Here is a 17,368-nt window from a genome sequence, read left to right on the forward strand (position 1 = left end):
CGTACCTCCCTCTGAAAGGACAATCATGCCGATGTCTTCTCAGCTCTTAGCACGAGGTGGACTAGAGAGGAGTAGTTTTTTTGTAGGTTGCATTATATCTCTTCTCTATTTTACTGGAGGGCTAGTTCTAGAGATGGGTTGTGGTACAGCCCCTCTTATGCGTGCTTGTCAGGCCACTGGCAGGCCTTATTTTTTATTTGATTCAGATAGTGGTATTGTGGCTAGCATTGTTGAGCCACTTGTGGCAGATCATTCTGGAAAACGGGGATCAGGTCAGAGCATGATGGAGAGGGGGAAGAAGAGAGAGTGGAGCCTGTCATAAATCCATTTGATTAAGTAGTATGCTACTAGCCCCTGGTTTTTTGCTATATATTTTGAATGCTAAAATTAAGGACTTTGAAAATGTTATTTAGCATCTTTATAATATGGTAGATAGTGAATATTTACGGGTGCCTTTGAATCAAGAAAGTACAAATTTTGATCCTTTGGATATTGTTTGTAAGGCCTTGATCTAGCAATTTTCTTTCCCTTTTTGTTGGTAGCGAATTCTAAGGATGGCAAGTTCTTCTTATTGGAAATTATTTTCATTGTTCCACTTTGACTTACTTTGCTTTGAAATGTATGTTTTGTTGTAGTTTGTTGCCATGCTATGCAGAAAAAATGGCAAGATTCATGTCAGCCCCGTCGACAAGAGATATGATGAGTGCCAATTAGATAATCCACGTGCACGCAACTACTTTCTTGATGATGAATGTCAGGAGGATTAGAACATGGTTTAAAACACCAATTTGTTCATAGATTGATAATTGTTGTGGTGAATGCTGGACGCATTTGGAAAGTGGTAGTGTTGGTCTAGTACATTTTGCGGGTGAAGTGGTGTTTCAACAGTCATTTATGTTATGAGTTCGGTAATTAGTTTTGAATATGGTACCATTGTTCTATGTATGATGCTATCCAATGCTTTATAATGAGACTAGGGTTTTCTAGACATATGGATGAAGTGATATTGTTCAATCAAAAGATATTGTTCAATGTTACTAGACTGAGTAATGTTTATGTTCTTCAATTGAAAGATAGGGTGGATTGTAAGTTTGAATATTGGTATACTTATTATGATAACATCTTCCTATAGTAAGTTCGGTTTCAAATTTGTTCTCATCAGAGGAATTGTGGAAAAACTCGCTCGCTTCATTCGGCCCGCTCACTTTTTCTTTCTTGCTCTATTGACTACCTCTTTCTTATAGTGAGGGGTTTAGACATTTTCTCCTTCTAGAATATTCTATTTTGCCCTGTTTTGGTGGTCCTCTACTTCTCATAAAGTGGAATATGTATGAACAAGAGTGAGATAACAAAGAAGCATTCATTGTTTTTACAAAATGTACAATATAAAGTGATTTGCTATGTTCGGTAAACTCCAACTACCCAAATCTTTTTCGGCTGAGAATTTTGCACCTTTTTCCCTTCTAGGCCTCCTTATTCAACCTTGTTTTCATTTTTCTATGCTTGCCAAAAGTGAAACTAGTTGGAATTGTATACAAGAATGAGATAAGAAAGAATTTATGTATTTCTTTTACAAAATGTATAATCCAAATTGCTTTCTATTATATAGTTCCTAAAGTGAGAGCTTTGAACATATCCTCCTTCCGCGTCTACTATTTTGCCTTATTTTGATGTTACTCCACTTGACAAAAGTGGAACAAAGAGGGTTAGGATTGTATCATTAGTCAGACAAAAATGGAGTGCATTGTTTTTACAAACTATACAAAAGTGGAACAAAGAAGGTTAAGATTGTATACATTAGTCAGACAAAAAAAGAGTGCATTGTTTTTACAAACTATACAATAAAAATCAATTTGCCCTATTGGGCGATCTCCAACTATCCAAACCACTTTCTATTGTACAATTTCTCAAAGTGAGTATTATCTCCTTCCATGTCTCCTATTTTCCCCTATTTTGATGATAGTTTTCTTGCCAAAAATAGGATAGGTGATGATTTTATCCACGTGCAACAACAATAATGGAAGTATGGAGTGTTATTTTACAAACTGTACAATAGAAAATAATTTGCTCTATTGGGCAATCTCATATTGCCCACTTTATTAGAGTGAAAAATTTGCACATTTTGTTCTTCCAAGTTTCCTATTCTCCTTGTTTTGACGGTCCTCTACTTTGATTGCTCAATCTTCTCTTTATATAGCCCTAGTGTTTGTCTTGCGTAATGGCAAGGACTAAAAAGTCTGCAAGAGCACAAGGAAAAGGCTTAGAAGTAGCAAAAGTTGCAACAACACCACCTACTCCACCTTCAAAGAAAAGACAACAAATAGCTAAATAGTAGAGTGCACAAGGAAGAGTTAGACATGCCATAAAGGAAAAGCCCATGCACATCCTCTAACAAGAAAAGAGCAAAAGCTTCAAATAAAGCATGAGTATTTTTAGAGAGATTAGGAAAGCTCAAAAGGCTATTATCCCTAAGGAACCCTTCGAGAGGTTGGTGAAGGAAGTTTGTGAGAGTTGGAACTTAGGCCTGAGGTGGCAAAGAATGGCTATACTCGCAATTCAAGAGGTTGCAGAGAAATTTTTTATTGCATTCTTTTAGGACACAATGCTAGTTGTTGCTCATGCCCATAGGGTTAGAGCGATGGTCAAGGACATAGATACTCTTAAAAGAGTATGTTATAGATATGACAACCTACTCAACCCTACAGATTGGATAGATCTTAAGATGGGGGACATCCTGCTTATACCACCTATAAGGAAACTAGCACATGAAGGGATCAAACTATAGGATGTTACACACAATATAGGCACTAGAGCCAAGGTGGTATATGAAGAATCACTAAGAAAGCAGAGAGTGGTTACCTCCAGAGTCCTTTGAATGAGACTCTAGCACAAGACGGGATGATTCTATAGAGATTAAGGGAACTAGGGTGAAATTTAATATTCAATCTAGAATATGTTAGTTATGTCACAGAATTTGGCCTGGACAATGATTATGTACATGCATTAAGGCATGTAATTAGGGAAGTGATCGATTCCATCATCCATGCAACTCTCTAGTAAGTCTCTGGTTGTTTTGCAATACGTAAACTTGCCATGTTTTTCTTTTATCATGCCTTACCCTATTATTTTTACAGCATGTTCAAGTTCATTTAAATTGTAAATCTAATCTGTGTGCATCTTTTATTGCATTCAACATTGGAAAACAATGCTTCTATTTTTTGACTCCATCATTGGGACTCATAGGGAGATTGACCTATATGTGATCTTTCTTAATTATGTAGAGGATTTCTTTTAATTAACTGCTTATAAGAAGCATCTGAGCTGTAGATGTCTGAAGAAATTGTTTGATGCTTTGGATAATTGTCCCCCAAACATTGATTTAATAGAGTTTATTGTCGACTCACTTGGAGGTAAGAACTGAACTCTATTTTTGTCTTTTGGACATTATCATATCAATGGCCACACAAAGACTCATGGTAGCAAGCTTTAGGGAAGGCAAGATTCTAGAGACAGCATTCCACCCTTGACCGCATCTTCACCCTGATGGCTATCATTGAGGAGGCGAAGTCGAGATGCCAGAAAGTCTACCCTTGCTTTGTAAATTTTCGGAAGGACTTCGACACTCTTCGTCTGATCAGAAGGCTACATGAGATGCAGATTCCAAAGAGTATGATTTAGGGGGTGATGAGCCTATATGCGTCCATTAGAGGAAGAGTTCGCGCCCCAAGAGGTCCATCGAATTGGGTTGAGAGCATTATCAAATTGAATCAAGGATGCCCCCTCTCAACGACTCTCTTCGCGCTCTACATCGATGAGATCACATCCTTTATAGAATGTCTAGGAGGCGAGGGATCACTATTGGATGACCTAATACAAATACTACTATATGTAGATGACATAATCCTTATATCATCTTCAGCAGAGGGGTTGCAGAGACCTTTGGAGGCCCTAGAGGTGTTCTACACACACACACACACAAGGAGATGACAATCAACCTTGGGAAAACCAAGGTTATGATCTTCAACACCTCACGTGCAATGCTTAACTAACATAGCTTCACTTTCCAAGGTGGCCAGTGGAAAAAATGTACTCCTGTCCATACTTAGGGGCTGTATTCACAAGGCCAACCTTCACGAGGACCCATGAAGCCAAACCATGAGTCACACCAAGGCAAGGTATCTTAACTCGGCAATGCTTCCGGACGCATTTCCAAGATCCACACTTTTAACACCCTGGTGAGGCCGATTGCTATGTATGCAACATGGCAGAGTGGAGGAAGATTTGAGCAACTACAAGTAACTATGGGATCCAAGATGATTCAAAGTAATCATCCTTAGTTCCTCATTAGATAGTATGAGCGTAGTTCACCATGACACCTCCAATTTGATGCCATTTTTTAGACAATGATATTCCTCAGAGAGTTTGGATCCTACCCCACTAAAGATTACCAAGGTTGGCACTAGAATCATCCAAGCGACTAACAAAGAGCAAGGTTGATACAATGTGGCACGCACGCATATCTACATGGTTTGCCAATCACAAGATCCAGATGAGCCGACTTCCCCCTTTTAGTATAGTATGGATGTACCACCCGAGTCGACCCCACGAGATGAGATTAACTGTATCATACAATTCAATCTCCTCCAACTCCATTCGTCTCGGACTTGGGGAGAGGGGATCAAGAATTCCGCACCAAGATCCAATTCTACCGCATTCACTTTTTTAGAATATCGACGAATGGACTCGTCATAAGACCCCAATACCTCAAGAACAAAGGAGTCTCAAATGCACTGAGGATCGCTATTGGGCAAATGCGAGTCTCGTTCCATCAGCTGAGGATTAAGGAAGGGATACCCAAAGAGCAAGAGATCTGCAAGTTATGCACGTTGGGAGAGGTCAAGACAAAGGAGCATTTTCTATGCACCTACCTAGCCTGCTATGAGATAAAAGAGGCGATACCACTACCTCTTCCAAGAGAAAAACTACTTTGGTCCACTCTCATGACCAACCTACTTCCCTGACCAGCTTTGCATTGGGCTCCTTCTGATTGAGATGTGACAACATACTAAGACACTATTGCGACAACTCGTAGAACACGTTGTTGAGACAGACAGAGCACAGAGGCATATCACAGATATCTATGCATTTGAGTCAACTCCAAGACACAATGGGGTGGAGGAGGAGCTAGATGATATGAGAACAATGGGATCACCAAAGAGAGCCAACACGATACTATGGAGCGAGGGATGCAAAGACCACCCACGACACAGAGAGACCAAGCCACATACAATCAATGTCAAGCCCACGGGAGAGCCACTATGATGACAGGTTTCGGCTTCTGAGCCTCAGCTTTCAGTTTGTATTTGAATTTTGTATGAGCTCTTTAGCTCACTATAGCACTCAGCAAGGGCCCAAGCACAACCCTTTGATTCAGCCTCTCGAGGCTTGTATGAGTTATTTTTTCCTAGGCCCACGGGGCGTCCCGAGAGGACATTAATCTCTCTCTCTCTCTCTCTCTCTCTCTCTCTCTCTCTCTCTCTCTCTAATAAACAAATCTATGTTGCTTCAGCAATGGAAAATATTTCCTTGGTCTTGGTTCTTTTAGTCGATTAAGCCTCTCCTTAGAGGTAAATTCATTCCTGTGGTAGATATTAAGATTCATTTTCAACAACTGTGAATGGCTTGAACCCACTCTGGCTAACATGCCTGGACTGTCATAGGGATCTCAAAAAAGGACATTAAAAATTTGTTGGATTGTGGGTATGAGCAAAAAGAACAGTAAACATAAAAACTTGTACAGGGCAAGATCACCTCATCTCAATTCCACAACTCTTTCAATCAAGCAAATACAATCCATCGTACATACAAAGTTTGAAGACTAAAAAGAACAATCTACATTCAAGGGGCTCCCAATGTTATTTCTAATACGTTTGCCCATATATTTCTCCCTATGCAAACCTGTATATCAATTCTGATAAAAAGGTGATTTGTCCTTGTAAGTGCTGCATGTCTTTGTAAGCCCCTAAAACCTGTGAACCCACTCAACTGGGTTGGAAAGTTTAACATCACACCCTCCAAATTACTACAATGTTTCAAAATTAACATGGATCACACTCTGAAAAGCAGTTACACAAAGCAACTTCTTCAAACTTGTATCTACTTTACGAAGTTAACAATCAAACGATGACAGGCAACTCATGATTTCATGACAGTTAAATGGCAGCGATTCCCAATTGATAGATGACGCAGATACCACCAATCAAAAAACTGCCCATTGTTACCAAATGTCAATTTCTTCTCAATACATTCATGCTTTTGGTCTCATCTCAACTCCTCAAATTGTCTGCTACTCAACTAATACCATACATCAGACTGCATGGAGACATACATAATTTGAGCATAACTACCAGGAGTAAGCAGAGGTACAGCAGTGAGAGAAACCTGGCAACAGCATAAACCTGTACTTAAATGCAATGTCTATATCGTTTCCATTATAAGGGAGGAAAGGGACCAAAAACATAAACATACAAAATTAAAATCATGAGAGGCAGAACGCATAAAATACACTATTAGCAGACTCAACAACATGTTGCGGTTCACACCCTGCAACCACCAGTCTGCTTGGTAATTTAGTTCTTGGCGATATCAATGCATTTCTTTGTGGAGTACACATACTCTGCACCCTACTCAGCTCATTTCAGGAACAAAAGAGACCACCCTCTTGTGCCTCTCTGGGTAAACTGCACTGCTATGCTGAAGACTAACACAGCCAAAGTTTCTGGGAATCCAGAACATTTGACTGGATTTTCATTTCTTGGTGTTTACACAGAGAGACACGTCACAAAAAGCTTTCCGATCGCATTCATTGTGGCCACCTTTGAAAGAAGGAAAAAAAAGATGCAAAGTTACTCCAGGTGCTTAGTACCTAAGCCGCTTGCTATAGTCATAGACACCTCCAGCTGCTTGATCCTGCATGGCTACCTGGAATGTTCCTGGGGCAGCTGCTGCATGCTGCTGATAGCCATCTGCCACAGATGAAATTGGTTGTTCATATCCCGATAAGCCACTTGTTGTTGCAGGTAGATAGCTAGCACCTGCACCTGAGGGGACAGAAACAGCTGTTCCAGGCTGCTGGTATCCAGGAACAGTAGATGAGGCCTGCTGCTGCTGGTATACAGCTGTAGTGATACTAGGCTGTTGCTGATAAGCAACTGTAGTATTCTGCTGATAAGCAGCTGTAGCACTAGCAGGCTGTTGCTGTTGCTGTTGCTGTTGCTGCTGCTGCTGATAAGCAACCATCCCTTGTTGTGAGTAACCCGGGTAGCTGTAAGATGCCTGCAAACCATCAGAACTTAACTGTTAGAAAAACACGATTCCAGAGCATATGTGTAAAAGCACCGGCAAAAAATAATAGAGGACAAAACAGAGTCGACCTGATTCTGTGAAACTGATTCCATTTGATCTGCTGTTCGCTTTTGGCCAACATCAGCAGTAGCAGATTGCTGCAATGTTGTTATATACAACAAAAACATGAATCGGACAATGTGGACAATTTTCTCTCAGTAATGAAAGAGCTCCTCTTGATAAGATAATTATTCATATATGCATCATATATAGGCCAGGGTATATCCAAATCCAAAAAAAAAACCAAACAAACATGGTCCAGGAAAGAATACATGAAAATATAGAAGTGAACCTTGAAAATCATTCAAGTTTTAAGTAAGCCTTCCTCATGGGTTAGCCAACGAGACTCAGAACAGGATGCTAAGGAAGAAGAATATCACTACTATACAGAAAAAGTACGAAGTAGCTAGCCGGGCTCCCAGGAATGTTAAACAAGGGAGCATATACGAACCTGCCATGAGCCCCTGAATATGGGGTCATTCTCCCTGCTAAGAGACTAGATAGGTATCATTTGCATCCCCATCATTCTTACACATAGGAAAAAGCATGAACTGCCTGCCCATCCCCTGCATTGCAAGGTGCACAATCTCTCCAATCTTTGTTGGCCAAACTGCTGGCGCATCTGCTTCAATGTCTTGGCCTAACCCTGGGTCATGCTCTGAAGCTTCGCCAATTGTGCCATCATGCATGTGCACAGGCGGTACGTTCGTAATACCATTGGGTGCTCCCATAGTGCCAGCCTTTGGCTCTTGCTGTCCAAGATCATTTAAGAAGTGATTTGCACAATCTTAGTTTGGCAAAGTTGTTAATAATCTTCACAGCCAAACGCCTGTGGAACGTTCTGCATCTACCCAAGGGATATATGTCTCTAATATCCTTTTGAATCTCTTACAACAACCAGATTGACTCTTCTAACATGAATCTAACATTGACTCTTACAACATGTCTTAACATTGACTTTTATAACCAACTTTGATCTGGCTTTCAAGTGATGATTAGTTAGGACATGCCCTTCTCACTTAACAGTACAATCTCAAGAAACACAACTCTATGCTTTTATAGAGGTGCATGGTCATATGTAGACAAAACAAAATACACGTACACCCCTGAAGCCACACCTCAGATTATAGATGATAAGTATCCTACCCCTTTACATGGTCACACCTTCACAAGGGATACACCGCTCTCCAACCTTCTGTTAGAGAAAACAATACAGGGTATGGACAACAGAAGCTACACCCAAAGTAGAGTTATAGAGCCCATGAAGTTATAGAATGGTATGTTCAAATCCAAAATGTATTTCCTTAATGTGTACTATGCATAGATATGCAGACAATAACTAGACAACGCTCAAAAGAGAGATGTAAAACCACGCTCCCGCAAAAGGTATTTCCGTCCAATGCGGACACAATACAAAATCTGTCCAGTGTCTCACCCATATCAGTTGAGTGCTGATTAGATGTGCACACTCCTACATACTTCTTTTTTTTGTGAAACCAAGAAAATTATATTATGTAACATTCATTTACATCAGGGCAGTGCTCGAGAAAAGAGCCAATGCCCTATCCATCAGAAGCAATAAAAGAAAAGCTGAATACAAGAAACATCCAAATCGTCCTCATGCAAGGCATCATATAAAGACTGCCGCAATGAGGCTCGGAAGAACTCATAAGGGTGCCGAAGGGGAGAATTCAGATATGCATGATTTCACTGCAGCCAGAGGGTCCATAAGGCCCAGTATCTGATCCATTGAAAGAAAAGAGAATACTATGACAAAGAAACTGATAATTGGCCATACATCCAGAAAAACCTGTAGAACCTGTGTGCAGGAAATCTGAGAGATAAGAAATAGGAGAGCTTGTCTAGAAGGTCTCTGGAATATGAACAAAACCACAATAAATGCGGAATACTCTCAGGAGTATGATGACATCTTGGACAAAGAGGTGAGGCAATCCTTCTTTGAGCCAATTTCACTCCCACTGGAAGAATACCAACTATGCATCTCCATAGAAAGAGTCTCTGCTTCAATGGCATTTTCAACTTCCATATCAATTGCAATTTTCCTTTCCACCAGGCTGATGACTTATTCAGATGCCATAGAGAGTTAGCATGATGAGCAATCGAAGGAGGAGGTAATATCAATCAATAAGCCTGTACAGAAGTCAATAAATGCAAAGGTTGAGAGGATATTCCTGAACTTGAAGACTGAAGGTGCCAATCTTGAAGCCTGTCTCTTACATTCAATGTTGGAATCGGAACCAAAGGAAGTAAGAGATCAGCAATGGCTTTCCAAATATTTCTGTGATGCACCCCAAGATTGTATTGTCGACATGCGACCGGAAAAGAGAGAAAATGTCCTTGCGTATCTACCACATCATCAATGAACCGGATGCCCAACTTCATAAGATTGTAAGCTCTGATTGGTTGTTGTACAGCAAGGGGAGAGGAAAACACAGCACTCCAATGAATGCTTTCCATTCTGAGTGAGGAAGCTATAGAAGCAGGATGGGGAGACCATTTGATGTGAGAGAGAACTTGCTTCCAATCCTGAATCAAGGAAGTAGAAAATGGACAACCACGGATTTTACCTTGAAATTTGCCAAGTACTACTTCCGATGGATCAACTAGCCAATGTCCATAAGCATTTGTGCGCATCTGACCACACAGAATTGCCAACATGATAGACCAAGGCTGCTCTTGTTTAAAAAAAGTCTTGAGCATAGTGATCTTTCTTGCCAACACATGAAATTTGATGTTTATTATATTCAAACCACCATGCATTCTTGGTGAGCAAAGAAAGTCCATTTTGAGTAACCTTAAAGCCTTTTTATGAAGCTTATTTTCCAAAAAATCTCCATGGCTTGAGACATAAGAAAAGTGAGATCTCGAGATGACCAATGTAATAGAGGAAGGTAGAACTGGACATAAGCTAGAACAATGGACTAAACAATTCGAAGCCGTACATGCAGGGGCCAAGTGGATATCTTCCAATATTCTAATTTGTCCTGAATTTTGTCTAACACCCATGATATTTGTTGCTTATTTCTGATTTTCCAGCCAATGGGATAGCCCAAATGTCTTACTATGTTTTCTAGATAAATAATCTGGCCGGGCCACAGGATAGCATGCCAATCACAATGCTTGAGAGGCAAGAGTTTTGATTTCTGAAAATTAATTTTGAGACCAGCTGCCAACCCAAAATCTGAAAGGGTATCCATCAATAGGCGAAGCTCCAAAGGACTGTTCTTTGGCATGAAGAATGAATCATCTGCATAAGCCTGAGCAATGAAAGGTCGTGAACCAGAAATCTGTAGCCCCACTAATTGTCCAGTATCAACCAGATGATCCATATAAAGAAGCAAAGGATGTGAAGCAATGGCATAGAGCAAAGCACTGAGAGGGCATCCTTGTCGAACTGATCGTTCCAAAGTCCAAGACTCAGACAAATGATTCCCTATAAAGCATTGTGCAATGGAATCTGAGTAAATCAATATATGACATTAACTAGCTTTGGCCCAAAACCAAGTTTAAACATGATTTGAGAGACATAATCCCACTGTACCGTATCAAATGCCTTTGCCACATCCACCTGCATGACCAAAACATCTTGAGCTGAATATTTTGCATATTACATTGCAATGAGAGTATTAGAGATATTATCATGGATTTGCCTTCTTGGAACAAAACCATATTGCCTGGGATGAAGTCCATCATGAAGGATATCCTTTATCCGATGTACTAACATTTTAGCAATAAGTTTGTATATAACCGGCATCAAAGTGATGGGCCTCCAATCATCCTTTGTCTCACATAAAGGTTTTTTGGGCACAAGCTTAACCAGACCATGCTTCCAAGCTGAGGGAAGATGTTGATGCTGCCAGGCGACATTAATGAACTTCAAAATTGAACCCTTCAATTCAGCCCAGAAGGCGACAAAAAATTCAACCGTCAAACCATCCCAGCCAGGGGATTTATGTTTACCCAAATGCTTGAGGGCTTCATCCAATTCAATATCTGAAAAATATATTTTCAGCATTGAAGCTTGTTGCAAATGAACAATAGGAGAAACAAGCTCAAGAAATATGTTCCAAGCCAATACTACCTGAGGTGTAGAAGAAGATGGCTGAGAAAAAAGTAGCTGAAAATAATTCAAACGTTGTTTTTCTAGCTGAGATAAAGTCTGGGTCCAAAGACCATCAGATTTCCTGACCCTCATGATAGATTGACTTTGTCTATGTGCATGTAAATTCCGAAAGAAAGATTTCGAGGAACAACCCTTATCCAGCATAGGTTTAACTCTAGCCCTGGTCTGCCATTTGGAAAGCTTGCGTTTATCATTGGCATCAATTATGGAAGAAGCAAAAGACAATAAATGCTGCTCAGAAGCAGATAGAGACCTTTGATGGCTAATCTGTACCAAATACTGCTTGAATGATTTTGCCCACTGGATATGCTGTCTGGTTTCTGCCATGTACCATCTTCCATATTCCTTAATGACATTTTGTATACGATGGACAAAAGAGTTCTAAGCAAAGTCCAGATCCTCCTGAGCAAGGGATAACAATGGCCTGCAAGCCAGTCTGATCATTTGCTGGAATTTTTCATGAGAAAGATATAATTGATTGACCTGTAAATGTCTGACTGAAGAGAGCTGCATGTCATCCAGAGGCATTCCAGATGAAAGGGAGAGCCAAAGTGGAGTATGATCAAATAGTTGCTGAGAATAATCAGTCCACATTTGACATGTATATTCATCATATTGCTGAGCATGAATAAGATAACATCTATCAAGCCTGGCCCAATATTCTGTGAAAGCATTATGATGATATGTAAATCCCATAACTGATGGGTGAGTTGCTGTCCATAAATCTGCAAATTGAAGTGATGAAGTCATATGTTCCCATTGCTGGATTTCAGAGGGCAGCATATGGGATTTATGCGTGGTATTGTCCTTCCAGTTAGGAGAATTATTGAAGTCACCACAAAGTAGAGCATTTGAAGACCAAGGATATTGCTTTATGGAGTCCCACATTTGAGCTCTAGAAGCAGAATTTTGAGAGGCATACAAGGAACCTATTTCAAAAATCTCCCCATTGATTATACATTGGATAATCATCCATCGGCCACCAAGATCATTATATGCTATCAAGGGCTGCAGATCATGTCTGGCTAAAATGCACAGCCCAGAGAATTGTTCAGATCCGGCATAAAATATATCATATCCTGAAAAGAACCCATGCTGGCCAGCAAAAGAATGCTGATTATGCTCTTGCAGACACACTACATCTGGATGAGTTTTATTTATATAATGCCATAGGAGCCTCCATTTATTATGGTTGCAGAGGCCCTGTATATTATAAGAAATACATTTAAGAGAAGCACGCATGAAAATATGTACAAGAGATGAACAGTCCTCAAAAAGAAAGGGAGGCATCAAGCCTCTGCCATTGCCACAGGGTCTTGCTGACCCTCAGAATCCAATTCCCTTACTAGATCATCTTCTTCACAAAGTCTTCACTGCATTAACCCATGCCTTTGAAATGGGATTGCTCGAAGAGGAAGAAGGTTGACCCGGAGAAGGAGCAGAAGCATCCCAATTACGAGATTGGAGAGGTCTTTGTTTGAGAGGCACCGTCTTCTTTGCAGTCTGCCATCCCTCATGAGAAGATGAATTATTTTCCACTAACTTGCTTTTTCCAAAAACGAGGAGCTGCAGGAGGCTGAAGACTAGGCGAAAAGAAAACCACGACACATGCAAGAAAGCAAGGTAGAGGCAGGGAGAAGCTCTGGATGTACGGCGGAAGGCAGCAGCAAGCCTACGGGGACCTGTACGACAGGATGGCAGGATGCGGAATCAGTTGTAGACGCCATGACGCAGGTGGAAGGCTGAAATTGCCATAGCTAGAGTTCTTTCGTCAACTCTCTCTCTCTCACCACACGCACACACACACAACCTACACACTTCTACATACACAAAACTATTCTCCTACCATCCTTGGCACTTCCAAAACTGTCCTGGCCAATTCTCTCTCTCTTGAGAGATACAAGAGTCTCCACTTCTAGGCCGTTTTGGTTGGGCCTTGCCCTAGCCCTTCTGCCCATCATGTAGGTCATCCACCTGCTCATGTGCAAGCTTGTCTGAGGCCCATTCTAACTCTAGAATGGTGCCAACAATTGGTTGTTATCCAGCCCTTGTAGGGCTTCATGATTGCCCATGACCATCAGTCCCTCTTGGAGCTGATCTCTTTCTCTTTCTTTCTCCCCTTTAAAATAGCACAACATCCAACTAATTGCAGGCAAGTGCAAGCTCCATTCATTGCTCAATTGTAGCCAATCGTATGCTCCACTCTTTTTTTTTTAAGAAAGAAAATTACTTTCTATTAATACTTTAAAAAAACACCACACAAGTCAACAGTCCTGTAAGTGCTAATCATAGAGACATAGTAAAGGAAAGATTGGCTAAAAGGAAAGACCAGTTGGTTTCCAAAGATCCAGTTCAATACCTAGGAAATCTTGGAAACAGGGGCTAACAGCTAGGGAAGAAGACTATACAACTAGCAAATCCCCCTCATGATGTAAAAATATAGAAAATATGTGCAGGCCAAACCTTACAAAAACACTCCCGCCTTTCGACAGTTGCTCTAGATCCTGATGTCATATGCTCCTAGACGGCGACTAGATTGGCCGTGTGCGTGGAACGGAGTGCTCGTACATTACCAAGATTCATCGTGCAATCCAGATGTTTCGCGCCGTGATGTTGCCACTCTTTCCCAAACATTGTCTTAAAGAGGACGATGTCAAACCAGTGGGGCCACCTCGTGTAGCTTAATTTTGAATCCATTTATCCTATAAGGTGGGGAGACCTCATCAATGAGGAAGGCAAGACCCCCTCTATCAACTAGGTTGACGTACCCCAATTCAAACCTCTCTCAATCCTTTGAATTGCCACAATATGGAGAGATCCCAACCCAATCCTCTATGCACAAGGATAGCTCTATAAGTGATGAGGGAGTGACTCAAGTACTATTTCCATGCAAAGATGGCACTACCCATCCACATGCATTTGCTCCAGCCATGCAATGGGAAGACCCGCGTCAGCAACCAACCAAGAAAAATAGAAGATCTTCCATGGCCGTCGGTTGGACCATAACCGCTTCTAGAATTTAGATTTGACCACCTAGGGCACTTGGTACTTAGCCCAGTGTCTCTCTCACGAGAGAGTCCAAGCCGACGCCTTTAGCTGAAGACATCATCCTATATGGGTCATATGAGAGAAAAGTCCATGTCCTCAATATGCTCTTACTGATCTACTTTGGACAACCATAACCACTCTCCCATATCCCACCAGACCTCATGAAGGGGGCAGCCCTCCCATAGCCAAAGGCACCATCGAGGTGCATCCTGGTCCAAAATGCATGATGGGTCAATGGCCCAACAAATGCTTCCCTTGGGCCAACGGGTACCAGACCAACATGATATCACGTTGACGTTGGCGGATTGGCGAGAAGTATCTCTCATAGTATACTAGGTTCATCAGCCTCCAACAGACATGGAAGATCTTTTCTTTCCCTGCTTTCTTTGCTACCTAGTAAAGAAGAGCCAGTGGACTGAAGTGTTTTTTTTTTCCCAAGAAAGGAACCTTCTATTAATGCTTGAAAGATTTCATACAAGACAACATCCCTAAACTGCTGAGTATGAAAAAAAACCGGAAAAGGCTGAAAGAAAAACCGGCATGTTCAGAGAAGCCCAGCTCACTGCCTAGGGGATCTCTGGAACTGGGGCTAACAGCCAAGTGGGGGGACTATACAACCATCGAATCCCTCGCGGAGTGAAGATGTAGAAAACACTAGTCCATCTGAAGTCTCCTGCCAATCCGTGTGGTGTAGGAAAAGAAAGACACCTCATCTATCGTCTCCGCTAGGCCACTCCTGGAGGGCAAGAACCACTCCCCCGGGTCCCACTGTACCTCCGTGAGGGGTCTACCCTCCCATAGCTAGAGGCGCCATCGAGAGGCGTCCTGCTCTGAGATACTGGGATCAATGTGACACTCCTTTCCCAAGCGTCCTACCACTCTAATCATCTACCAGTATATCCCATCAAGACTCCCATCCATCTCAAGGTCACTCCCAATGAGGGGCTGAAGCAAGCCTCTAGGTCCTACACAGAAGAAGTTGGGGTGCATGCTGCCGCGTTGCATCAAAATCCTCAAAGGAACACCAGTATGGGAAAACTGCCCCAACAATCTACTGTCTCTTCAAATGTGAAGTCCTTCCCACCAAGACTCAGGAATGGCTAAGTCAATCTCGACCATCCGCTGCCCTGCCCCTCTCAGATGCGCTAGGGCGTCAAGCCTCGCCTCTGTCTCCATAGGTAGTCTGCTCCAGCGACCAAAAGACCCTGCTGGACCACTGTCCCACTGTGCCCAGCCAATGTGATTCCGCTGCCCAAGCATGCGTCCCTCTTGATCTCTAACCTCTAGGTGCCACATAAGGGGCTGGCGCTCAAACTCCTCTCTGCATCTGGGCAGAGCACAGATGAGGCCCCCTGCTAGTCTCTACCAAACCCTGTGGAGGCTCCTCATCAGGGGGGAGCCCTTCCCCATAAGGCGGGCCTCTGAGAACATCCATCTATGTGAAGGCTGCCACTGTCCCCCAGTGCGTGGGGTGTTCCTTAGATGCCCTCTCTGTAAGAGGAGCTTCCAAGGCTCGGCACCTAGGGTGAGGCCACGAACCACCAACTTGCCCAGAAGGGCCCTGCTCTGCATCTCCGAATCAATGATACCCAAGCCTCCCAGTGCCTGCGACATGATCAGTGTTCCTCATGCCATCTAAACCTGTCCAAAGGAAGTTCCGTACCAACCGTCGGAGCTGCCCAATGCATCCTCTGTGAAAGCACTAACAAGAGGCAATATACCAGGCAGTGGCAAGAAAGACCTGGTTTGCCACTAAGGCGCGACCTGCGAGGGAGAGTTTAGCCGAGCTCCAATAGAGAAGCTTGCGCCGAACACTCTCAAGGACCGGGGTAATCTACTACTCTCAAGAAAGACCTGGTTTGCCACTAAGGCAGGACCTGCAAGGGAGAGTTTAGCCAAGCTCCAATAGAGAAGCTTGCGCCAAACACTCTCAAGGACCGGGTCAATTGGCATCCAAGGTATCTCGTTGTCTGGCCCCACGGTATCCATCTGAAACCAAAGTCACTCCCCCACTCACGGATCTGTTGTGTCTCCTCAAAGCCCGTGAAGAAGCCTATAGATTTCGTCCAGTTGATCCATGCCCCTGAGGCCTCACAATAGATAGCCAAGGCACCTCTTACTCTCTGTAGACTCATTGTGGTGCCCTCAACATACAAGGCCATGTCATCTGCAAACTCCAAGTCAAGGAGCTCCTCCTCCTGTTTGATTGGGAGTCTCAACCCTATGAGACCCGCCACCTATGATCTCAAGTAGTAGCCCAGAGCCTCCGCTACGAACAAGAAGAGGAAGGGATCTAGTGGGCAGCCCTGGCAGACCGAGCGAGAGAGAGGAAAGGCCTTGCCTGTGTGTCCTCCAATAATCATCTGACTAGAGCTCCCTGCGTATAGCGCTGAAACTCCTCTGACCCATCGGTCTGAGAAACCCAATCTCCTCATAGTGCCCTCGAGGAAATACCACTCCACCCTGTCGTAGGCCTTATGGAGCAATACGAGGGCGTGGTCATCCTTTGGTCTTTCAATCCGTGGCTCCTGCTCCTCCAAGTCCTCCAGAATACCTTGACCATGAGCTCTAAATGAGCTCTCAAGCAAATACTCCTCTGGCTTCAGCACACTCTGTCCTCCTGCAGGTGTCCCTGTCATCACCACTAAGGCTTCAATAAGTCCACCATGTTCACCTTCCAGTACCCTTCTTCCGAGCTTTGGAGAAACACACCTTCCAATCTGATCAAAGCAAGTTATTAAGGTTTAAATTCCTAAATAAGGAATACACATA

The 17,368-nt window shown here is 42.6% G+C and overlaps 1 protein-coding gene across 3 annotated transcripts in view; it reads right to left on the minus strand.

The window, feature by feature from the left end:
* Positions 1–6,275: 6,275 nt before the first annotated feature.
* The window catches only part of LOC147895622 (uncharacterized), a 43,254-nt gene continuing 32,161 nt past the window's right edge, over positions 6,276–17,368 (minus strand). For all 3 annotated transcript variants that reach the window (XM_087383771.1, XM_087383773.1, XM_087383770.1), the window contains exons 18-19: positions 7,434–7,502; positions 6,276–7,335 (exon numbers count right to left, since the gene is read on the minus strand). In XM_087383771.1, the coding sequence (XP_087239897.1) occupies positions 6,919–7,335; positions 7,434–7,502 (486 nt within the window). In that variant the 3' untranslated portion in view covers positions 6,276–6,918. The remainder of the gene's footprint in view (positions 7,336–7,433; positions 7,503–17,368) is intronic.

The sequence above is a fragment of the Dipteris shenzhenensis genome, chromosome 13 (assembly GCF_047967505.1).
Source record: "Dipteris shenzhenensis isolate YYH24624 ecotype China chromosome 13, Dip_SZ_1.0, whole genome shotgun sequence".
Taxonomy (NCBI): Eukaryota; Viridiplantae; Streptophyta; class Polypodiopsida; order Gleicheniales; family Dipteridaceae; genus Dipteris; species Dipteris shenzhenensis.